Source organism: Lithobates pipiens, unplaced genomic scaffold (genome assembly GCF_037356315.1).
Source record: "Lithobates pipiens isolate NorthernLeopardFrog02 unplaced genomic scaffold, aLitPip1_a1.2 Scaffold_19, whole genome shotgun sequence".
Taxonomy (NCBI): Eukaryota; Metazoa; Chordata; class Amphibia; order Anura; family Ranidae; genus Lithobates; species Lithobates pipiens.
The window spans coordinates 497,225,745-497,251,648 of record NW_027507764.1 but is presented as its reverse complement, the minus strand read 5'-3'; the positions used below and the strand labels follow the sequence as shown (position 1 = coordinate 497,251,648).

General features: G+C 43.0%; 1 protein-coding gene across 7 annotated transcripts in view; it reads right to left on the bottom strand.

Annotated features, from left to right (window-relative positions):
- Positions 1-25,904, bottom strand: part of ESRP1 (epithelial splicing regulatory protein 1) — a 104,010-nt gene that overhangs the window by 50,016 nt on the left and 28,090 nt on the right. For all 7 annotated transcript variants that reach the window (XM_077493046.1, XM_077493045.1, XM_077493048.1 and 4 more), the window contains exon 4: positions 16,988-17,102. In XM_077493046.1, the coding sequence (XP_077349172.1) occupies positions 16,988-17,102 (115 nt within the window). The remainder of the gene's footprint in view (positions 1-16,987; positions 17,103-25,904) is intronic.

Below are 25,904 nucleotides of genomic sequence, written 5' to 3'. Positions count from 1 at the left end.
TTGGTATACGCTAAAATTATCGCTACTGCCCAAAAAATTCTGACTTGCCCACTAGCAATTTTCTCTTTAAAAATTTACTGACTGTAGCACAGTATACAAATCAAGCCCATTTCCAGCATCTAATATACGTCAGGAACAGAAGCCAAGATAATGCAACTTCAGCGAACATTTGCAGGACTTGCATTAGTGTCTGCCCAATGGTGAAACAAGACAATGGCAGACTCAGAAGGAGAGGACAAGACCTTGGTACCAATGGGGACAGATCAGATATGGACCTCACACCCAGAGTGTGTGTATGTGTGTCATTATGTGACAATATAACATGACTATTTTCACAATATGGTAAAAGCTGCCTGCTGCTCACAACTCAATTTTGCCTAATGACAACACCCACTGTCCTATGCTCAGTTACCAACCTTTTCACAACTCCAAAACACAAGGGTCACGCTGTCGGCTGCTCCAATAAGGCACTGGGGCAAATGGCTTCCTATAGAGTGCACTATAGCTACAACAATAATAGTCTTGTTTCAGGTCACAGGAACCACAGAAAAAAAAATACATTGCAAATTCTGCCTTTTAATTCCACGAAACATCCTATCAAGCTGATAAACACAAAGCTGCTGCTTGTGGATATTTGATCTATTCTGCATTATGATATTGCCTTTGCCAAGGTGAAGTGAGCATTAGTACAAAGAACAGAGGAAGGCCAGCTGTTTCTGACCAAAATTTTTCTCATAGCTTACATCACTGTTTGTCAACCTTTTAACTCCAGAGGAACCCAGGAAATAATCTTCAGTTCTCAGGGACCCCCTAACACCATTTTATCAATTTTACATTGTGATCAGAGAAAAATGTCCCCCTAACAGTGGTGGTTATAATGCCACCCTTACAGACAGCAAAAAGATCATTGGTGACATTCCCCTGGAACAGGGACATTGAGATGGATGGTCAATCTGCCACATCCCAAGGAACCCCCAACATCTGGCAGAACCCCGATTGAGAAGGCCTGGTTTACAGTTTCTTCAGCTTTTCGATTTAATATTGCTTTTGTTTTAATCTGCAACAAGGATTGAACTTAAAAAAAAAAATGTTATAATATAAAAACGGTCACGAGTAAGAAAAAGTTTCCTACTTAAACCACTACCAGCAATACTTTATGAATATGGACCATGCCAGAGGCTAAGAGAACAGTCACATTGGCAATAAAGTTGTTTAAACTCATAAATCATACAGCAGATATCCATATACATTTCTTAAACCTGGACATCCAAAGTCTTACAAACATTGTGTTATATCCTGGTCCATAGTGAGAGATTAAACATTCCATCCACCCCCCAATGTAGACTACACTATACTTAAGGAAGCTGGGTTATTCATTCATTTAGCGATGGTTTCATTACATGAGGTTTTTGTGCAGTTGAAAAAATAAAATTTGACTGCGTCCAGGACCAATTTATCGCAGCTATCTGTACATAACCTCAGGTAATCGCAGTGTACTATTTCACCTGCAGATAGCAACGGCAACAAGGAAAGAAAAACAGGAAGCACATCAGAAATGGCAAGAATGTTCCACCGCAGCTAAAAGCCAATCGCAATGTGATTGCTGTGCTTGGAGTCTTGGAATTTTAAAATAACAGAAAATGCTTTTAAAAACGGCGGCAGGACAGTTACCCATGTGAAAGAGGCCTAATATAATTTACCAACTTTTTAGTTGAGTGTGTAATCAAATCCACATAAAAGTGGTTTTAACTTCTGGGGCATACAAATGGTTTGAAGCACTAACTGGCCTAGTAGACATCTCAGATTCTATGTGCCGGTATGCCCAGGTCTACCCAGCAGAATTGGCAGTTACAACGGGGGTCAGGTTCACAAACTGAGGAGCAGAAACCAGATGGGTAGCTTATGCCTCAGGGGTTCCCAAGAATGCCATGGATGACCCAGCTTACAACCCGCTAGGAGAGCCTCCGTGTCATTGCCACTGAGGCCACTTATAGCAATCTGATCTAGGCGGTGTGTTGCAGGAGGCCTGGAACTGACCATCTGTTCAATGAAGGGCTACTACAACAAAAGGTTAGAGTTAGAATTAAAGGTTAGGTTGTTAATTTGCAGGTTAAAAATTGTGACCATTGGTTAGGTTTTGAAAAAGTTACACAAAATAGCAGTTAATTTTTTCAGAAGACCTGTGATTAAAATAAAAAAAAATTTCACTTGTGCCCCAAACAACCTAGCCTGTTTAAGTCACAACTAGAACAAATGTCCTGGCCCTGGAAAAAGCACTTCACTAAAGTACACTATATAGTTTCCTGTTAAAGTAGTAGACAAATAGCACACCTAATGTAAAAGCTACATATTTTACAGAAATCCTGTCCCTTCCAATTTGAGGTCAAGATCTCCTCATTACTTGAAAAGTCAATGAATTCAAAAGATCTGAATACTGGGTGGAAATCACCCAGGGAAGAGTCAAACATTTCTTAAAACATGGACAGGTAAGCAAAAGAGCCACATAAAAATGAAAGTGACTCAGTCAGATGAAATCCAAGCAGCCAAGAATCAGAATAAAGACTTCAGCACATTTTCTCAGAGGAAGTCACCCGGAGCCTTCTCAACAGAAAGCTCACTAAACAAAGAACAGACACATCCAGGATGTGTGAACCTGGAACACATTAAACACGGATTTGCATGGACGCTGAAAGTAACATGGAAAAGGGATAATCATTTTCAGCTCATTTTCTTGCCGAACCCATAATCTAGCCAGTCCATGTCACAGGATGTGAATAACTAATGAAACATATGTAGCCTGAATATATTTGGTCAACAAAGGTTCTACATTGGCTGATATTTAGGGTAACACAGTTTTAAAGATTTTATTTCTGTGTTCACATTCCGTATGTGAATTTTATAAATCAGTCTCCAAAACATTTTCATGTACTTCTTCCATCTGAAGTAACTGGCTGATCCTGCCAGTCACCTGTCTTCCTTGTTCAAAACTGACCACACAAAGCACAGAAGCTTATCTGTGTTCGAGTGGTCAGTTTCATCCTTTGGCTGGCCATTCAGAGGTACAGGACACTTCCTGATACAGCCATTCTGTGTGTCAGCACAGTTTGTTGAGCCAACATGCTTCCTTACCAATTACAGCCTGCCTCTTGAACATGCCCCCTGCTTAAAGCGGGATTCCGCTCTTTTTTTATTTTTTTCTTACCTGTCTCACTGGTGGGCGAGTGCTACCTTCGATTGACATCCACGTCCGGCGTTTATTTGACCCCCGGCGCGACGAATCTTTTCCTCAGGATGACTTATAAAAACCTGCTCTGGCGTTTTCCATTTTAACTGTGGGCGTCTGAAGCCCACAGGCATTTACTTCCTGGTATATGATGACGTCTAGCTCCCAGCATGCTCCGCTCCATCTTGCACATGCTCAGTGAGAGCAGTGACAAGGAAAGAAAAAACTCTCATTGTCCCCCATGGATTCTTGGGAAATTTCCCAGGGACCATTGCGAGGACGATAGCCACGCCTACTCCCACGGGAGGACAACCCGGAAGTCAGCTGAAACATCAGAAATAAAAAGGTAAGTAAATAATATTTTTTTTTTTCAGGGTTCGTTTAGGTAAGTATGCTATCTGTTGATTTTAATAACATGAACTTTCATTTTTAGGTACCAAACCACTTTAAGCACAAGCTCAGGCTGAACAGACTAGAATATTTGATTTGTCTCAAAATAAAGCCAGTTGAGCACTTTACAGAAGAACACAGAAGTTTCCCCTTTCACCGTCTATACAGCAGAGAAAACAAATTGGTCAAATTTTACTATGAAAATATGCCTATTAACCACTTAATAACCGGCCTATAGCCGATTAACGGCTATAGGTCGGTTTGCTATCTCTAAGAGGCCGTTAATTAACGGCCTCCCGGAGAATCGTTCGTGCGCGCCCCCCTGGGGCGCGCACGCCGGAACATCCGTGCTCGCCGAGTTCACGGGACCCGGCGCAACACGGATCGCGGTAAAGGACCAATGGCAGCGGTCCTTTACCACGTGATCGCTCCGTCCAATGACGGAGCGATCACAAATGTAAACAATTCGGCTTGCCGGGTCAAGCTAAGGTCATCAGTCTCCTCTCCTCACACCGATGCAGCGTGAGAGGAGAGGAGAACATCCCAGTGAAAAAAAAAGAAAACCATGAGTGACCAGCAGTGCCCAGCAGTGCCCAAATAGTGCCACAACAGTGCCAGAACAGTGCCAGACCAGTGACAGACCAGTGCCATCTATCACCTTTGCCACCTCTGTGCCACCTCTGTGCCACCTCTGTGCCACCTCTGTGCCACCTCTGTGCCACCTCTGTGCCACCTCTGTGCCACCTCTGTGCCACCTCTGTGCCACCTCTGTGCCACCTCTGTGCCACCTCTGTGCCACCTCTGTGCCACCTCTGTGCCACCTCTGTGCCACCTCTGTGCCACCTCTGTGCCACCTCTGTGCCACCTCTGTGCCACCTCTGTGCCAGCAGAGCCACCCCAGTGCCACCCCAGTGCATACCAGTGCATACCAGTGCCACCCCAGTGCATCACCAGTGCCACCCCAGTGCCACACCAGTGCCACCTGTGCCCATCAGTGCCACCTGTGCCCATCAGTGCCACCTGTGCCCATCAGTGCCACCTGTGCCCATCAGTGCCACCTGTGCCCATCAGTGCCACCTGTGCCCATCAGTGCCACCTGTGCCCATCAGTGCCACCTGTGCCCATCAGTGCCACCTGTGCCCATCAGTGCCACCTGTGCCCATCAGTGCCACCTGTGCCCATCAGTGCCACCTGTGCCCATCAGTGCCACCTGTGCCCATCAGTGCCACCTGTGCCCATCAGTGCCATCTGTGCCCATCAGTGCTCATCTGCGCCACTGCAGTGCCACATCAGTGCCGCCTGTGCCCACCAGTGCCGCCTGTGCCCACCAGTGCCGCCTGTGCCCACCAGTGCCGCCTGTGCCCACCAGTGCCGCCTGTGCCCACCAGTGCCGCCTGTGCCCACCAGTGCCGCCTGTGCCCACCAGTGCCATCTGTGTGCTAATCAGTGCCACCAGAGCCACACCAGTGTCACCAAAGTCACTATAGTGCCCATCAGTGCCACCTGTGCCCATCAGTGCCACCTGCGCCCATCAGTGCCACCTGCGCCCATCAGTGCCACCTGCGCCCATCAGTGCCACCTGTGCCACTGCAGTGCCCCATCAGTGCCGCCTGTGTCCATCAGTGCCGCCTGTGTCCATCAGTGCCCACCTGTGCCCATCAGTGCCCACCTGGGTGTTAGCTTTCCAAAATGGGGTCACTTTGTGGGCGTTTCTATTGTCCTGGTGCTCCAGGGCCTTCATAAGTGTAATAGGTGGTTGAGGTATTAGATGTGTAATTTATGCTCCTAGAACGCCTGAAGTTGCTACTTCAATGTTGGACTTGTGTATGTGGCCAGGCTGTGTAAAAGTCTAACACATGTGGTATCACCGTACTCAGGAGGAGCAGCAGAATGTATTTTGGGGTTTCATTTGTGGAATGTATATGCCGTGTGAGAGAAATAGCCTGGTAAAATGACAATTTGGTGCGAAAAAAAATTAAAATAAAAAAAATCTTTATTTTGCAAAGAATTGTGGGAAAAAATTACAACTTCAAAAAACTAACCGTGCCACGTACTAAATACCTTGGAATGTCTACTTTCCAAAAAGGGGTCATTTGGGGGGTTTTTGTACATTACTGGCTTGTTAGGGTCTCCAGAAATGAGATAGACTGTCAGTACATCAGCTGTGATCAAATTGATACATTTTCAGTGATTGGCACCATAGCTTGTAGACCCTATAACTTTCACGCAGAATAAATAATATCCACTAATTTGGGTTATTTTTACTAAAGACATTTAGCAGTATACATTTTTGGCCAAATTTATGAAGAAAAATTACTTATTTGCAAAAAATTTTAATAGAAATGAAGAAAAATGCTTTTTTTTACAAAATTTTCGGTATTTTTTCATTAATAGCACAAAAAATAAAAAACGCAGAGGTGATCAAATACCACCAAAAGAAAGCTCTATTTGTGGGAAAAAAAGGACGAAAATTTCAGATGGGTACAGTGTTGCATGACCGAGTAATTGTCATTCAAATTGTGAGAGCACTGAAAGCTGAAAATTGGTCTGGTTATTAAGGGTGTTTAAGTGCCCAGTGGTCAAGTGGTTAAACACTTCTCTGGTTTTAGACACATCTAGCAAGTAACGAACGAAAGCCACTGAACTAGAAAGACTCCCCATACAATCACCAGCAAGTTTGACTATTCCAAGGAAACTGTCCCCAATAATATAAAATGGTTACACCCTAGAAGGGATGACAGATGGATGAACACCTGAATTTGCAGGTATTTTATGTATCAAATTGCATCAATACAGGTTTAAAAAGGACTCTCGAGAAAAGTGTAGGGGCCGACTTTGCAGACCTTGGCTTGGAGAACATAAATTTCCTGGCCGTTAGGCTGATTTGGCTTTAATGCCTCGAGTATAGATGGTGGGGTGCAAGACTGGGAGAGTCTCCCGGCTGTCAGAATACAAATACACAGCGGGGAGTTTCAAGTTGGAAGGAGAAATTAAGTTTTGCTTAACCTGCTGCTTAAATGAAAAAAAATAATAAAAAAATTAGGCAAATAAAAAAAAAAAAAAAAAAAAGGGGACTTGTTTACGGGCTACCTAAACACTAAAAATTAAGCTCTGCTCCATCTTTCATATCTTAAAAGAAAGTGTGATTGTAAAGAAGCTAAATAAAAATAAAGCGACCTTTGAAACCAATTTTAAACTGAGCCTCCCTGTGAAAGCCAGTCAAATGGAATGGCCACTAAAAATATACAGAGACCACCTCATAAAGCCAGTATGATTGTGCAAGCAGTAGACCTGTGCCATATAATTTGTTACACTTCCCTCCCCAAACAGATTGTCAATCATGTAGAATTTCTCAAGAAATGTTAGAATCTGATCGGTGAATCTGTAAGAAACCAACAGGCGTGTTTTTTGCCATCAGGCTTTCTGAACAGGACAGACAGCAAAAGGGTGTTGCAGCATCACAAGCAAGGATGTTTCAAGATTGCTAGATAAGTGGCAGAGGGAGTGGTGTGTCTGGGAATTAAAAGCCAACACTTAGCAGGTAGGCTTTGTTCCTTTTCAATTCTAGTTGAAGGGTTCTTTTAATACCCACCCAGTTTCTTCACCTGTAAAGGCTTTTGGAAGTATCTACTGATTATTCCTTGTTGCAGACAGCATCAACACCACTTGTTAATAGCCGCTGGAACAAGTGATTTGGTCCTGTGGAAGCAACTTTAATGTTGGTGGTACCCTTAATTTAAGTTTGAGGGAACACTTGCTATAAAATAAATATACCTACAGATAACAGTACATGAGCCTTATCAATAAGTCGTAGACAAGTTTCATAAAATAAAAAAAAAAATAAAAAAAAGAAGGAAGAGACATTGTGCTCCCCCAGCAGCCGTTCCCAGCCAGGGTTCCTCCAGAGGTTGCTAGAGGTTCTACCTCTTGTGGTGGTGCCTGCCTTATTCCAAGTCCAAAACCCCAGACAGCAGCACAACACCAATAATATTTTCAGCTGTCTGAAAGAAGGGGACATTTAGACCACTACTGTAAAGAGGACATTCATCTTACTGACCATTTATCCCATTAAACAGGAATTCATTTTAGCAGGGGTTCCCAGAGACTTGAAAGTTAGGCCAGCCATACAAGGTTCAAATCTCGGCCAGTTCAGCAGGAACTGGCCAAGATTTGAACTGTTAATGGGCAGGCTGAATGTAACAAGTTGATGAATTGATCAACTTGGTACAACCAGCCTGCCAGATTCTCTTCTCTTGCAATCATCGCTAATGGCTGCTACAACTGCTAGTGATAATCACTGTCTTCTCAAGGTGAGGATGACTTCCCCTACCAGCACTGTGTGTTGATGGGGGAATCTTGCCAATTTCTTTCCTGTAACCTGTGGTTGAACAGTGTATGGCCTTACTTTGGAGGGTTGCCCTGGGGGGGGGGGGACAGAAAATTGAGAAATGCTCAACTAGCATAGGTGGGTGCTGAATAACTTATTCAGCACCCACTTGCTGTAAAAGACAAAATGTTTTTCAAGCAATCTTGAAATTCACAGCATAGAGGATGAAAAATGCAGTGACCAACATTACTGGTCAATGCAAGACTGGCCTCCCTGCATCTGTGCTGCTCAGAATGGGTGGGAGATCAATTCTGCGCTGCTCAAAGAACCTCAAGCAACCACTGTAGGGACCCTGGTTGAGAAAAGCTGCTTTAGCTACTTTTCTACCTTAGAACTAAACTGCCCGATTGAAGAGACATTCTCAGCATACCTTAAAAGCACAAGTTCATCTTTGTAAAAAAATTAAGGGGGCATTTTTTATTTTTATTTTTTATTACTAGGAGTCTGGAAAGCATTGCACCCATAATCAGCAGATAATGGGTGCCCTGCAGACTGTCAGTAAGCTTTCTGCTCCTACCAGCAGGTAGTTACACCAACAGGAAGACACCATGAACTACCTAGATGGCTCAACGACACCCTGGTAGTCACAATGGCCATCGGTAGTTGTAGTTCTCCCACAGAACTTTGAGTGAATGACTCAATGACTTTTTTAACCACTTCAGCCCCGGACGATTTTACCCCCTTCCTTATCAGAGCACTTTTTGCGACAATTTAGAAAAAAAAAAAAAAAAAAAAAAAAAAAAAAAAACACATTTCCCTCAGTTTAGGTCGATACGTATTCTACATTTTTTTTTTTAACCAAAAATATCGCAATAAGCGTATATAGATTGGTTTGCGCAAATGTTATAGAGTCTACAAAATAGGGGATATATTTATGGCTTTTTTACCAGTAATGGCGGTGATCTGCGTTTTTTTTTCGTGACTGACATTGTGACGGACATATCAGACACTTGATACATTTTTGGAACCATTCGCATAGCGATCGCCTCTATAAAATTGCACTGATCACTGTAAATGTGACTGGCAGGGAAGGGGTTAACGCCAGAGGGCGCTGCAGCGGTTAATATGTTCCCTATGGGAGTGATTATAGCTGTGAGGGGGGGGGGGAGGGGGACTCACAAGGGGAGGAGACCGATCGGTGTTCCTCTGTACTGGGAACACACCATCGGTCTCCTCTCCACTGACAGGACTTGGATCTGTGCGTTTACATACACAGATCCACGGTCCTGCTGTGTTCCGGGCAATTGCGGGTGCCCGGCGGACATCGCGGCCGCCGAGCGAGCGCACCAGGTCCCGAGCTATGCTGTGGGCACGCACCCCCCTAGGTGGCCGGGAATGGGAGGACGTCATATGACGCCCACCCAGGATGGGAGATCCCAACTGTGAGCGTCATATGACTATGGGTGGGTAGGGAAGTGGTGAAATATGACAGCAAGTTTGAGAAGATCCCCGGCTCGCTGTCAGAGGCAGTAGATTGGAGCGGCTGCAGCATTGGGAACATCTCACATGCCCCACTCTAAAAATGGGTGGAACATGCAACATGTTTCCAAAGGTGAACTTGTCCTCTAAATCTATGTAAAAGATATTGGAAGTGCATTCATAGAGTAATATTAACAGCAAGGGCTCTTGCACACACAGCTTAAACACCACTGTTAGGCATTTGACTTGTTTCCAGCCTGCAAAAACACCTCTATGTAGCCAGTGCCGAGACAAGGTCATCCAGGATCAATTACAAAGCGGGGCCCCCTGTACTGCATGGGTTAAATGTTTTGTCTAGGGGCAGAGGATAAAAATAAAGGATAAGTTCACCTTAAATGAAAACTTTTTTTCTCTGCTAAAAACACACACACACATTTTTTTTACAACAGTAGACGCAAAGTATTGCTCCTGTTGGCAGCAGATTTCAGGTGCAATGTTATGCTGCTGGACACACTGCCTCCAGCTCGGTTGCCTCTGTTAACTGTCGTTTTCAGAGCCGTAGGCAATGTGAATGAACTACAGGGTGCCAAGCAGTGGACCTGCATTTCATTTAAACTTAACAAGTCGGTGTGCGTGGTGGCAGATAGGACTTGTTATGTCTACAGTCACAGATCTTTCTGAATGAATGTGGCTCTGTGGCCAAGCCATTTTCAAAATGTGACAGCGAGTGCGTGGACAAAAACCGACACAATTGGGGGGGTGGGGGCAACATGTTGCATATTTCAAAAGATGAGCTTCTCCTTTAAGATAGTACACACGCATTTTTTTTTTTTTCCCCTTTCAGCCCACCTGCTGAACTGGACCTGTGTGCACCCAGCTTTGCTGTATTCCTTGCTTCAGCAGGCTACCTCCTTCACTGACTAGTCCCCTACAACTTCTCTGCAAGTTGTGATCACACTCCAGCCTCCTTGCTGTACTACACCCAGTTAATATCCCTGCATGGTATGCAATGATGAATGATGGAAAGTGGCTTTGGGCAGAGGAGGAGCGCTGGGAGCTGGATGAAGCAAGGAAACCGATAAGTAAAAAGGCCATTTCCCACCCGCACTGCAAGGGTGAACTTATTTTGGGCTGCATTATACCACCACATCCCTTGCTGTTTATGCTTATATTTTATAGGTTAGACTTACTGGGGCTTTTCAGGTGCTACATTTATGTATGCCACATACATATAGAGATGTATTCATAATATTAAGTCATTCTTTAGCACCTGAAAAGCCCCAGTAATTCTAATCTATTCAAGAATTGTAATTTCGCTTTCAGTAAACCTGCACTCCAAAGATCCGGGTAGGTTTATAGCTCAGCATTGTCCAGTCTGGAGGGCAGAGCGGTGAGGACTAGGACGAGGACGTACAATGACATCCATCCTCTGACATTTCCATTCTGGCCTGGGAAGAGCCCTGGTGTCTGCTTGGGGAGAAGTAGTGATCGGAGCTTCAGTTCCATTCTTGCTCCCCCACCAGACTGACAAGAACATGAGCCGGAAAAGAGTTTCTCCTTTCTGGAAAGGTGCATGGCTGCAGAGAGGAGAAAGACAATGCGTAAGGGCGCATCCTCAGCTCTGTTCTTGGGCAGGTTGTAGCAGTAACAGAGGTTAGGGCATAAGATGGCGTGACAGCCAGATTTTGTGTACAAGTTCTTCTGCATGCTCACAACCCGGCCCCTCACTGCCTTTTAGGGTACTTGCCCCACATCTAGCATTCATGCATTCCGACAGCCAGAATACATTTACATGCGTGCAGTTTTCACCACGCTTTTTAAACAGCTTTTCATCTGCCAAGAGTTTTCAGATGGGCTAACAGTCGCCCTGTGTGCATGGTGCCCAACTTCTCAGACACCACACCATGTGAAGTTATTGAACATAACGTATTGAGTTGCCATCAATAAAATTGAATGGTTTCCAGATTTTGGAAGGAAAAAATAAAATAAAAAACCCACACAAAACAAAAAAAACACACCCCAATAATCATCACTGCTTATTCCAGAAAACTAGGCTCAAGTGTTTAACCATAAGAATGATAAACACACAACCTGTTTGAAGCTGAACACACCTTTGCAGACGACAGAGGCATAAAGAGCGTGAATACAAGTGGCGTGTAAGTCGCCACATGACAAGAATCAACAGAGGAGTGTCGAGGCTGAACTCCTATTACAGGCTGTGAAAACACTGCTGCTTTCCAGATATTCAGCCACCCAGAGAATACAAGTGCACAAAGGATATTTACAGCCTTTTGTGATAAAGCCACTTGGCTTGATTTCATGAGCTACAAAATGACCAGGTCAAAAAACACATTATGCAAAAAAAAAAAAAAAAAAAAAAAAAAACACACACAAACTCAAAATACACAAAGAAATAATGTCACCATGCAGCACTTACAGATCACACTGCTTCCAGGGGACAAAAAACACCCCTTGGAAAAATATTCCAAATTTGTGTGTTGCTCACAACATTCCAGATTCTCATTCTGAGATAATAAAAAGGTGAATCGGGCTCTGCAATGGAAAAATAGAATTCTTCATATACTTTTATAAGCAGGGCACAATTTAGTCTCTCTCACACACACTTGCCAAGTAATTTGTTGAAGGGGGGGGCAGGTATCTGTCAAAACTAGGTACCTGCTCCCCCCTCCCCAAAACAAGACAAAAAAAAAAACCCACACACTAGGCAGCACGAGTGGAAGCTCTCTCCTTTATTTCCCTACAATCTTCTGGAACACGTCACAGGTCCCAGAAGATTGCCTTACCAATAGGGAGGCACTGTGTCAGTGGCCGCTGGTGCTCAAAATTTTAGGGTGGGGTGCACAAAAACTGAAAAACTAAACTGTTAGTAATGGAGGGCTGGAAACGGCCATTTATCAAGGGATTACATTTCATTACTGCTAGATAAAACTATGCCCATCCTATGCAGCATCACTGTGCCCATTACGAGGGCTTCCCACCATCCCTGTGTGGAGTGCCTGGGTCTATACACCTGCTGTGCCCATTACGAGGGTCCCTAGTGATGCAATGGATCAGTAATGGCAATTGTAGCCCACTGCACTAGCCCTGCTGGCATAGCCACTTTTTAATTGCTGGCACCATGCTCCGGGTCCTAGGATGACATCTCTGGAAGATTTGAAATCCAGCACCAGCTAAACACATCAGAACCAACTAAGCCCATCAACTCCTCCCTAGCACCAGTAATGTGCCCTGGCCTCTGGGCTGCTGTTAGAAATCATGGTGCCCTGTACAGAGTACCTGATGGGACCTACAACCCCACCCTCTGATTTTGCTCATCTGCCTACCTCCAATGCAATCCACACAAAGAAAAAACAAAAAAAGGGCGGATCGGAGGGTGTAAATGGACGCCACTGTCTGTTTACACCAGACTGCCCACATAAACTGAGTAGACATGGGCCTGTTATCTGTCAGCTCTGCTCAGTGGGGAATCAGTGGACAGATCCACTGAGCAAAGTGAAGTTCCCTTTGTGTGATAGGGGCCCCAAGGATGCATTTCACTGTCCTTCAATGACCATGATAATCATACTGCATCACTTGCCTTAATCTCGAGGAGGACCAATTTGGCATCTACTGTATGTCAGTGGGATGAAAGAGGGGAAATGGACTCTGTTGAAATGCATGAAACTAAAGGGCTCTAGGGGAACTTGAAGGGAGAAAGTAGGGCTAAAAGGACTTTAAGGGCAATTTGGGTGGGTGGCTATTGGTGCGTTTGACAAGCAGTGAGGGGGCAATATATCATTTACGCAATGCCACAGCCATGTTTATTGCACACACTTGCAGGGTAGTTGTGGTGCACCCCATGCATGGTGACATGTCATTAATTTTTGCCATTGAACAGCATCGAGTGGCTGCATATCTTCAGGTGGGGTGGTAAACCTTCAGCGCAACTGCCCACTTAAACTGTCCAACCCACTGTGTGACTGGGCTCCTGGGGTCTTCTTTACAAGTATGGTCTCAGATCTGGGCATTCCTCTCTAGGGGTCTACATACTGACTGCCTGACACCCTTTCCATCCCAAATCACTTTTTATCTCTTAACTGTTCAGCAGCTCAGTACATTCTCTCCACACTCATTTAAGGTGGTCTAAGAATAGAGAAATCCTTTTTATTTTATTCCTACTATGGCCACCTTAAATCAGTGCAGAAAATGTATTGAGCTGCTGAACAGTTAAGAGATAAAAAAGTAATGTGGGATGGAAAGTGTGTCAGTCAGTGATTGGAATGGTTAGATCTGATGCTGGAGGCTGCAGGATGGGAGCACTACAGACACATCTAAGGGGAGAGCAAACTGTAGAAAGTGGAGGATCGGTGTGATCAGGAATATTGCACAGACTTCCATTACATGGAGAGAGGGGAAGTAAAGTTGAAGGTGAATGGTGCTGCTGTAGCAGGAGTCAGGACAGCGACAATAGCATAGCAGGTAGCCCTTCCCCCCAGTCCTGGCCCTGCATGTACTGTACCAGGAGATTTGTCTGTGTTTCCAGTGATTCCTTTGTGTGCACTGCTGGCTGCCGACTGTCACAGGGGGATGAAGGACATGGACTGCTGCATGGACCTGAGCCTGCCACTGTTCTTCTCCTGCCAATTCCCTCAGCACTTACTTGCTGAAGGAGGCAGACAGTGTGTGAGCCGAGTCACTCCTCCTCCAGCAGCATGGGCAAATGCAGCCAGTGTATATTGGCATAGGAGTCGAAATAGGCTGGGCAGCGATCACCCCCCCAGGCACTCCACTGTCTAATCTGTTTACTATGCCTTGCAGGGTTTTTTTTTTTCCCTGAGGCTTTACTTTTTAAAATTAGCTTTGGGGAGGCGGTGCCCCTTATTGACAGGCTGCAATTGTTAATGTGTTAGTGTCTATTGGAGCCTGCAGAGCATTGATGCATGGTGTACTCCCAGTCACAGGTTAGTATGGGAGATACAGACCTTGTGTTATGGTGCTGGAGGAAGTAAACTACGAACTATAAAATTGGTGATACATCACTGCACTTGTGCTCCTTTAAAAGCTGGATCCCTTGGCTGCAGTGGTAGATGGGACTTGTAGTATTTCCGTTAGACTCCTGTGAACGGATCGCACAACTGTGTGGGCAAAGCCATGCACAGCTGCACCAAATGCAAAAACTAAATCCAAGGGCTGCAGGGAGAAGAACTCCATGATTTAGTTTAAAGGGTTAAGGGGGTTAGGGAATCCATCCCCATTTCCTAGTGCACCTGAACCAGACCCAAACACGCACAGAACCCCATTGCAATCCGCTCCCGCCCCGGACATGTAGGACCCAACTCTAATGAGAGCCGTTCATGTTTGCCCGTCATATGAATTGGATGGAAATGCACATCCATTTCACATATGTGAACCCAGCCTAAAAAAGGTGAAATTTGTACCAGTATTGAGCTCAGTGGCTTAGACCAAAGAACATGTGCGTCAAAAAAAAAAAAAAAAAAAAAAAAAGGTTACTTTAAATATGCAATCCTGGAGATTGGACAGAATATCAGAAACGTAGACAAGACATTAATCCACAAAACCTAATATTTTATATGTTTTACAAGGAATTACTGAATTTAACAAGCCCACAATCTACGAATATATTTCAATGATTTTTATTTAAGTTTTCATAAGACAAAAAAAAAAAAGATCTCAGCATTTCACAGTACATCATATACACCAGATATGCGGGGCGTTCACCTCCTGTGTTGCCAAGACCAGTTATCATGCCCTGATGTAGACTATAGCTTGTTTGCCCTTGTACTGGTGGTATATAAACATATCTATGGGTCCTTTCACACGGATGATCCATTCAGGCCCGCCTGTCAGTTTCAGGCGGAACTGAACGGATGCTCCATAGAGCTCTATGGAGCGTCAGATGTCAGCGGTGACATGTCCGCCAAAATCCAAGTGGCTCCGAAAAAGTGTGACGGAGGAAAAAGCAATTTTTCCATCCGTCATCGGATCTGATGACAATGGACACTGCGGTCCGTCGTCACCCGATCTCCCATAGGGGAGAGCGGCGCTGTGACAGGTCCGTCCCTGTGCAGAGATGGACCTGTCCTCTGCCTGCTCAGTGGAGATCGCTCCGGCGATCCCCGCTGTGTAAGCGGATATCCACGGGGCGGATCATCACTGATCCACCCCATGTGAAAGGAGCCTTACTGCGATTCCTTTACCATAAGCATTACTTTGTAATCTATGACCATGTGCATGCTCTATAACATGGGTCTCAGAATACGTCCCCACCCACTGGAAAATTCCAGCTCCCCGTCCAACTATTGGGGGAGTCTGGCTTTCGGACCTAGTCAAATCAATGTCTTGCCGAGGGAAATGAGGGGGTAACTCATAGAACAAAGGAAAGGGGAAAGACTCTGATTTAGTGGGAGGTAGAGTTATGAAGGGAAGGTTGGGGTGAGGGGCCCTCGACGCTCTTACACCTTTCATTCAAGATGGGTTCTGCTTTGTGATTGTCTGGGGATCATTTGTCAGTTATTTGATCCATGGATTCCATACTTTATTGAACTTAATTTTATCCTGCACAGCTGCTGATAGTCTTTCATTTAGCATTAACCGTGACATTTTGTGTTTAAGTTGGTCAAATGGTAAGGCTGCAGACCTCTAATTTCTCGATATTGTGATTTTAGCTGATATGAATATAAAATGTAAGAAGCAGTCTTTGGTTCTTTGAAGCTTCAACAACCCTGCCACCCAGGAGTGCGTGTTTTGCACAATCCATCAAATAAAACACTTATAAAGAGCTGAGATGAAGAGTCAGCACCCTAAAACAACCACATCATGTGAACTCATTTTGTGGGAGCTGCTTCATCAGGACTGATGCAGAATACAGATCTTCCCATATATCATGATTGTATTCTATATGTAGCAGTACAAAACACACCACACACGCTCTGAAGGAGCCAGCAGTCTTCCCTGGCCTGCAGAGGTTGGGGGGCCTTTACAGTGAAAGCTCAAATATCCAATTACCGCCCAGGTATAGGCCAAAAGTATAATGCCAGCTGGAAATATGCCCCCCCCCCAGTTCTAAAAAGATAGACAGGCCATATACAACTAGACCTTCACCATCAGAAATATTTCTAATAACTTGGTATTGGCAATATCTGGGCATGAAAATGCATTGAGAGCAAACAAAGTGAATTTATACTCTTTGCGGCTATTGAGGAGTCATACAATCAGAACAAGGAGCAAACAAGGAGCTCTAATGTTTCAATTCTACATACATGTTCCAGGTCAGTGGCTGACAGTGCTGCAACCAGTAGACTAGCAAACAGCCAGGCAACTATTATTCAGAAAGCAATCCGCAAAGACCGTCTAAATATTTCTGCCATAATGGTTTTAACTTTAAGCTGCACACTACCTAAAGGTTTTCCAGTTTCCATTTTAGAAACACAATTCTCCCTCTAAAAAGTTGTACGGTCCAGGTAAAAAAAAAAATGTGGCTACAATAATCCTAAATTTCAAAGGGGAAAAAACTTTTGTGGTGATAAAACAAGTAACAAAAAGGATACAACTTGCCATTGCTGTTACATCAAGTTCACTTAAATCACCAGACCCTGGGCAGCATTTCTTGAATTCTTTCCTCAAGTCAAAAAAGGAGTAGAAACATTCAGGAAGTAGTATATTCTGTTGAGAGAAAAAAAAAAAAAAAGTTGTTACAAAACACTGAATTAGGAACGCATTCCTAGGGACATCCAAGTCACGCAAGAGCTAGGACTTAAACACAGGAGCAAAAGTAGAAGCACTGTACATTAAATCAAGGAATGTCATCAAATGCAAAAGTAAAAACCACTGCATACTTCAATATGCAGTTATTAAAATTTCAAAGGATATCTGTACATTTAAAAACTCAAAATCAGGTGACTGTGCCTTGACACTGCCCAAGAACTTGGCAAGTCTTTTAATGTTGATTGGGAATGGTGTAGTTGTGGCGCTATTCTTCTTAAAGTGGTTGTAAACCCTTACAAACCACTTTGACCTACAGGTAAGCCTAGATTAAGGCTTACCTGTAGGTCCAAGCAATATCTCCTAAACCTATATGGTTTAGGAGATATTTGCCCGAAAACGCATGCGCCGTAGACAGCAGCGCGCAGGCGCACTGTGCGCGGCATTTCCAAGAATGGAGCTGCCGCGCGTGTGAACTCCCGTGCGCATGCGCGGGAGTGGCGGCTTCGCCGAATGACAGCGGCGGAGCTGCGAGACGCCACCAGCAAGATGGATGCGGCAGACTACAGGGGACAGCGGCGACTTCGCTGGCTCCTGTGTCAGGTAAGTGACACATAGTAGTCCATTATGCTTTGCCTTTGCAGGGAATGAAAGAGGAAGTAAACCCATCAGGGTTTACTTCCTCTTTAAAGAGACTGGATTATTTAAAGTTCTGAAAGTATCCAAAAAAAAAAAAAAAAAAAACACGTTTAAGAGGAATAGCGCCACATCTACAGCCTTCCCAATCAATTTACCTGTACTCCACCTAGGTGGTAGTATTCTGTAGGGGTAGCCGTTCTTATTTTTACTTTCCTTCATCTTCCTTGTACATTCCTCAAAATCCCACACAACTTAAGTCTTTTAATGTATATGCATACACTTTACCCTTGTAAAACAACCCAGTTTAAAATATGTAGTACTGACCCCCGAAGGAGCGGCTGATTTAATTGGGCTTACCGCTACCTTCTTGACCTCGTGTATGTCTAGGGGTTTCCCGAGGTAGAAGGCACAAGAACTGCAGAGACTGACACCACATCCGCTTAAGGGATTTTTATTTGCATAGAATAAATCAAACAAACAGTCTTTCAAAGCAGGGTTAGAGGGATTTAGGTAGGAAAGTCCAGGTACTCTTGAAATAAATCCAACAAAAAGGAGTCTCTCACATTAGGAAATCCAGAAAATAGCAAGTCACAGCTGGATCCTCACCCTCATCGGATAGTCCTCTCAGCAGGCCTAGCAGCCAACAGGGTGTTTAATCAAAGTCTCTGCCACAGACTTGTTGTAGAACACTTGAATAAAACTGAAAGATGTAGAAAACTCAGAACCCTCGTACGGTACCAGTATCTTGCAGCCGGTCCGGCGATACCATACAAGACCAGATGATTCGCTTGGGTTCTTACAACTTAGCCTCCAGGCTCCTGCTGAGAAGCCAATCTTTACATGCCCTTCTCCCGAAGAGTCCACCCCTGGATGCTCCTACAGTTGCTGGGCCTCACTACTACCACCTTCGAATCCTTCTTTGTTACTTTGTCTCGGGCCAGCCCTGAGACTTGAAATCAGGTGGATCCACACCCCAGGCCATGAGAGCCCGGGGGGGGCTGGTCAGGAAGACCAGGACCAAACAGTCAGAAAGCACTTCTGGACCGGAAGCCCAAAGTACGTGACGTCAGCACCTTAAGTACCCTCTCCCAGAATGCACAGCAAGAGTGACTCCTACTGGGCTGGTTCCGAGAGAGAACTGACACTTAATGCACCCAACTGGACTGCGTACTAGCACCTGCCAGGGATGACAGCGCCACCTATGGTCAAGCAGAACACAGTGCAATCCAGCTAGACTGGTACTGAGGCCAAAATTTAGAGTAATTAAACCCAAAACCAAACTGCGGTTCCAGGAAGATTAAATGCCAAAAACCATAGCGTGTGCTCTTCAGGAGCCGGCGCTACAAATAGAAATGAAAGACAATACATGAACTAGTCAAATGACTAGTCAAATCATTCCAGCATCTAAGACCCCAAATCCAACAGGTATATGGGCCACCATAATATTCCATTTTGTTTTTATTTTTTTACTTTAATGCATGACTCTTTTAAAAAGGTAATTAGTGCTTAAAAATTTTTTTTAAGGTGTCTATTGCTGACATCTACTCAAGACATTAAGCTGCTTGGTTACATTCATATAAAGGCCTTATTACTTTCCAAGGCATGGACTCAGAACAAGCATGTAGATTAGACATTATGACTTCATTGCTACATGCTTTTCCTGGATCAGTAAAAGTGTTGAAAGGAAACCTGAGCAAACAAAGTTGCAGGTGCCAATGATTACCTCTATTGGGGCCTCCTGACTTCAAGAAAATTTGAGGCTACCATTGCAAATGCCTTTGTCATGGCTGTCAAACTGTTCCAATAACATTGTTTCAGAGTCACCAATTTTTTTCCCCCCCAGAGTCACTGAGCTCAAACAAGTAGGCAGCTTTGGCGTCCTGATTCTATTTACTGTATGCTTGCTTCAGGTCAATAGCTCAGAATTTAGGTACTGAAGGTCAGCATTACAATGAGGCAAACATTTTTTAAATCACAGCACTCCACGTCTCAAAGCTCTGGATTTCTTCAAAGACCAGCTATTATAGCAATATTAGCATTAGCACATATCCATATGGCTTACACTAAATTTCAAATGAACTAGCAAACTAAAAATGCCCATAAAGCCTTGTCTGCAAACTTATTTTGGGAGATGGAGGAAATTATGAACACATAAATCATAACCTACGGTTTTGTCACAGGCTATGCAGTAGGTAAGCATACCAAAAAGGACTTCTTACAGGTCGATCCTTCAACAAAAGCATATGTGGGCAGATGTCACCATTGTTTTATCTACAGGTGTGTATGCATAGGGACAAACATACCATTTAAAGTAAAAGAAAAAAAAAAAAAAAAAAAAAAAAAAGGACACCATAGTGTGAACAGCAACACATCCAGTTTCAACGCCATGGGGGACATCACTGGGTAATAAGGCACAGCTTTATAAGCACTCATATTTGCCCATTGGGTTTAGGGCTATACATACAGCTTGGCCTATATACAGAAATACAATTCCCCCTTTCTCATAAAGTTTATACAGGCGAGCCGTTTAGATGTGAATATATAGGGGAGTTCTACATCTATAGAAGAAACAGACACCAAACAAAAATTTATACACACCAGTTTTCATTTAGTTCAACCTTTCCCCAAATACATTTTTCACTTGGGGTTATTTTATTTATTTATTTTTTTTGGAGGTAAATGCCATGTACAAAATTCCGATTCACATTGTATGCAACTAAAGCCAATCTTTGCTCAATGGCAACATTTATTTACTTTAGGTGCTACAGCAAAAAATGTTATATGACAGTTCTTGCTTAAGTAGGCAATGGAAGCTGTCCTGCCATGCTCCCAGTCACATGAACAAGAATATACAACACTGGTTAAACTGGAACCTTAAAGCAGTATGATGAATATCTTTGTATTAGAACCAATATAAAGTGCTTATGTTTTTGGGATCTAATCGCCGCTCAATTGTTGATTTGCAATCAAAAGGTATATCTTTTATTCTTGTTTCCTGGCATTTTCCATATTGCTTGCAGGCCCATCAAGCCTCTGGGAGCAATTGTAACTACCAGCCTTGCAATGCCTCATGGCAAATGTAGTTGAACAGCTGGAAGGCCCAAGGTTGCCTACCCCTGCTGTAGACTATTTCTGCTTTAAATATAGTGCTTTATCGCCACTTTTCCTTTTCATAATAAACAATTTTCAGGCTTAACATTTAGTGTAGTATTAGGGCCCTTTCACATGAGCGTTAAGTCTAGCCCCGAATGTCAGTTTTTCCAGATGGAGCCAGATTGAACCACAATGTCTGTCAATAGGTAAAAGAGGATTCAAAAATGAATGATCAGCAGTTTTCACTAACAAAAAAAAAAAAAAAAAAAAAAAAAAAATGAATAAGAGTGGGAGGTTAATTGGCTGGGAGCAAAAATGTATGCAGAAGTAGACTGATGTGACCTGAACTGAAAATTATGTGCAAACTAATGTACCCTGAAATGTTTTTTCCTTAACAAAAAAACCATGACTGAACGGATGACACCCATGTGAAATGACACTAATAATTTTGGCAGTTAATTAGTGTAATTATTTTTTAAACATCAGACCAAAAAGATAACCGATGAGGAAGGACAGAGGGATTTTGGTTTCCAGAGTCCCTTAAAGTGAGGGCAGTTGGGAGCAAGGCAGTGATTACAAGTTATACAGGTTTGCAAGTAGGGCAACAAAAATCGCAAGCGTCATATGAAGATCTGACCCCGCAGAGGGAAGTTTATTATTTGCTCTCAGTGAGATCCCGTGTACAATACTTGCACCGTAGCATGTATAGAATATATAAAGGTCTTTTAGGTAAATTATGTGTTTAAATTTTTTTTTTTTTTTTTATTTTTTTTTCCTTTTACAAATTACAAAATTTAGTAAGGATTTGTTTCTGCACAGCTCCATGCAAGACTATTCAGTAGCAAAGCCCCATGAACAACCCGTTTATATAGGTCACTCACTAATCACAAAAGGCTAACCAATCATATGGGCAAGCACCAAAAAAAAATGGTTCAGAACAGTAAGATAGTGCCATGAAGCCATGTCAACCTTAATGCGGAAACCTGTGTTATAAGTAATCACATTAATCCCAATACCTTAATTCACCGTTAAACCTCCCTGCACTTTTCCCTTGCATCAGCCCCATATAAAAGAACAATTCCTCTCTGTCCCAGAGGATGTTTCAGGGCAGTTAAGCTCATTCTAGCACCACACAAGCGGAGAAACCAGTCCTCCTTGTCGACCTCGTTTCTGCACCCATCTCACTTTCGTACACACCTGCAGGGCCAGTACTAGAGTACAAGGATGGTTTGCGCTTCAGGAGAACGTATGTCCTGTTCAGCTCGCTTGGTAAATATTGGCTCATATAGTTGCAGGAAATAGTCCAAGAAGCAGGTAGATAAACACCTGCAGAGACCAGAAAGGTGAGGGGGGGGGGGGGGGGGAAGCAACTTGGCATGCCAATACTTCTAGACAAGCAGGCTTGATTAAAGAGTCATCTATTGCCATTTCATATGGGGGTTAACCAAAGGGGTTGGGGGCAAGAGCAACAAGAGTAAAATCACTCGGAGGGGAAAAAGGTACTGTGCTTTAGTAGAACATTTAAATGAACATTAGATATATATTTTTGCCCCAACTAACATGTTCTAGAACACAGAAGATAGGCATGGCGAGTTGGCGATTAGGTGGAAATCTGATATGGAATGGATTTTCTTCTGGGAAGACCAAAAACAGTTACTGACAAATTTTATATATTTTTTTTAATCTAAATATATGTTTTTTTTAAAAAGGTAGATAACCTGCAACCATGCAGATTGTGTCCTTGTTCACATATTTCCATTTTATATGTTTATATATAGAATTGTCATGCAGACTATGCCCTAATGTATGGAATGCAATCCCCTATCACAAACCATTAATATCACAACACACTATAAAAGCGACCTGTCTGAGCAACCTTTAAGAAGATCAGAATGTGTTTAAGCCACATACATTTTAGAAAGAAAAACATTTAAAGTTAGTTCTATCACATATTAAGGGGTAGGCATAGACCACACAGCATGTGAGCAAGCAAGTTCAGATCTTTTATTTCCACTGTTCCCAATAGGCTCCTTATGAAGGCCGGCCATACACGGCTATAGCCGCTAGTGATAATCAGTCTTCTCTTGGCGGGGATGGCTTTCTGCCCCCATCAGGAGAAGACAATTACTCAGGAGGGATTCCCCTGTGTTGATAGGGGAACGTGAAATTTGTACCATATGGCCATACACAATGCATGTTCTTTCAACTAGTGGGTTTAAACAAAATTAATTGGATTCCCTATATCCACACATTAAAAAGGTGGATGGGTGAATCTCTTCCATGGAGCCATTGTGTTCTGACAGCAGGGAGGCATTCTAGTCATCAGATTACACTTATAAGTGTATCAAGTGTAAAGGTTTCCATGCTTAACTAGATGAATTACGATCCATCTATGGCTAGCTTTGCAGAATATCAGTTTGGAGGTCAAATCAAAAAAAAAAAAGACTGCAGAAAACTAAAAAAGGTGGTCTACTTAAAGTGGATCAAAATCAGTCAAAATGACAAAATCATTGAAAACTCCAAAAGTTAAATGTAAAAACCTTTCCCGCCCCTATATTTAGGTCCGTGGCAGCCTGCTTCCTCATTTTTTACCCAAGCCAGGGAGACATAAGTATTGGCTGCCCACAGCCTCCTGGGATGTGCATGTAAACACAATGGAAGAGCATGTGTCTCCCTAGGAGCTAAATAGGATATTTGGCTCTGCAACCTGTAGGAGAAAATAAATAAATAAGTGCCAGATTTTCATAATCATGAGATCTGGTATGGTTTTAAAATGGGAAGAGACATTGGGCGGGCTACCAATGGCAGACAAGATGGTGGCACTGAAGGATACAGACACCAGGAGAACTTCTATCCTTTTGATATAAAGCAACCTTTTAGACCCCTTTCACACTGGGGCGTTTTTCAGGCGTTTAGACCCTAAAGCACTCGGGCTTTCACATTGGGATTGCAGTTGAGGCTTCTTTCAGGTGCTTATTTTAATGCTAAAGCACCTGAAAAACACCATAGTGTGAAAGGGGTCTCAGTGTGAAAGCACTTGAGCTTTCACATTGGGATTGCAGATGAGGCTTCTTTCAGGTATTTTACATGGGCTTTTTTTTTTTTTTTTACACGCTAAAGCACCTGAAAAATGCCCCAGTGTGAAAGGGGTCTTAGTGCAGAGCCATTAGCATCATACCCAAGATAACATTTGAGCCAAACAAAAAGGCCGGGTTGATACTAGTGTGAAATGGATGCAAATTTCCCACATCAATTCGTATGTCAGGAGATTGTGAATGGCTCTCTATGGAGCAGTTTCACACATCGCCACAACAGCTCCGGCGTAAATTGCACAGGAGTCCTGGGCATCTTCTGGTCCAAATGCAAACAAAAAATTTGGACTTAAAACAGCAAACGGACTCACTGGAACCCTGCTGTGAAAAATAAAATAATAATATAATATACCCTAAATGTGGCCATACCCAAATCACTGCTTATTATGGCTCCAAGCAGTTGTAATATAATGGTCAAGAGCTAGTCAATGTGATCTTTGGTTATGAAATTACTGAAGTTGGCCAAACATTTAGCAATTTGATAACGCATTTTAACTTTGGATTCTATTTTGTTAAAAATTACAATGCAAACAGGCAATTTCCATTCACTATGGATTGAGATTGCCCCAATCAAAATTGGTGGAAAAATCTGACGATTCCTTTCGACAGATATTACTATAGGTTTCCTCCTTTATTTCAATTCAAATTCTCAAACCTTTTTTTAAAGCTGTCAATTTGTTGCCCAGTTTTGACTTTACAAGTGACCACATTCTAGGGGTCAATCTTGCGGGAGGTAAGATTTAGTGCCTTTTTACCACTACTATTAGTTTTGTACTGGCTTCTGAAATTTAGATATTGGATGAAAGGTTTAGCACTGGGAATCACCTTTTGAAAGAAAAAAAAAAAAAAAAAAAAAAAAAAAAAAAAAAGTGCAAAATAGTTTATATACAACTATACGGATCAGACCACAATAAGGGACAAATTAGGAAGACAAAGGGACTTTGTTCCAAATCACGCACAGTCCCTCGAAATCAGGGACAGGTGGGAACTATGCATAGGTCTATAAAGAAATAAGGAAAAGGACTTGCAAAATTAGCACAAATTGCAAAACCACCACTTTGATATTAGCAAATTGCTCAATTACATTGCCTTCTTAATAAGTTTACGAACATGGTTTACGAAGGTTTATTACTTAACTGTTAATAAAAGTTGCAGGTGCACACGAAGCCTAAACGTCTGTCTTTAGACAAGCTAAATAGCCCTGCAAGGAATGTAGAAGCTCAACATTATAGGTCTGTTCAGACATGAACTGTAACATGGACATTTCCAGGAGGTCTTAGAATTTATTATCTATGAAAAGGACCTGAGGGGTATGCTAAGGGAGACAAAGATCAGAGGAAGATACAGAGTTGCTTTCACTGCAGTGACATGGCCTGGAGGAAGAGCTGATATTTCAGGGTATTAAAACTGGTTTCATGTAACCAAACAACAGCAAATGGAAAAAAAATGCTGAATTAGGCAAACTAAAAGAGCATCTGCAAACCGACTTAGCGTGCCTTGAAAAAAAAATATTCATGTCCCTTGAAATTTTCCTCATTTTGTCATGTTAAAATCCCAATAAAATACTTATGTTTTTGGTTGTATGCGACAGACAACACAACATGAAGTGGAAGGAAAAATGATAAGTTACTGGTAAGTCCAACTTGAATTTTCCAGAAGTCTTTCAGGACAGGACCTGAGAGATAATAACGCCTCCCACTGAACCACAGGAAACATCCTTTTCCTCCAGATCTTTAAAAGGGGAGGCACCTCCCTACCACACCTCAGTTGTAGAAGAGAACCTCCGGCTGGAACACACACATATACATTAGTCACAGCATAGTACATCAAACCTATAGGGTGGGTCATTGCTGTCCTGAAAGACTTCTGGAAAACAAGTTACCATTAAGTCCAACGTGAATTTTTCCAAGGAGTCTTTCAGGACAGCACCTGAGAGGAT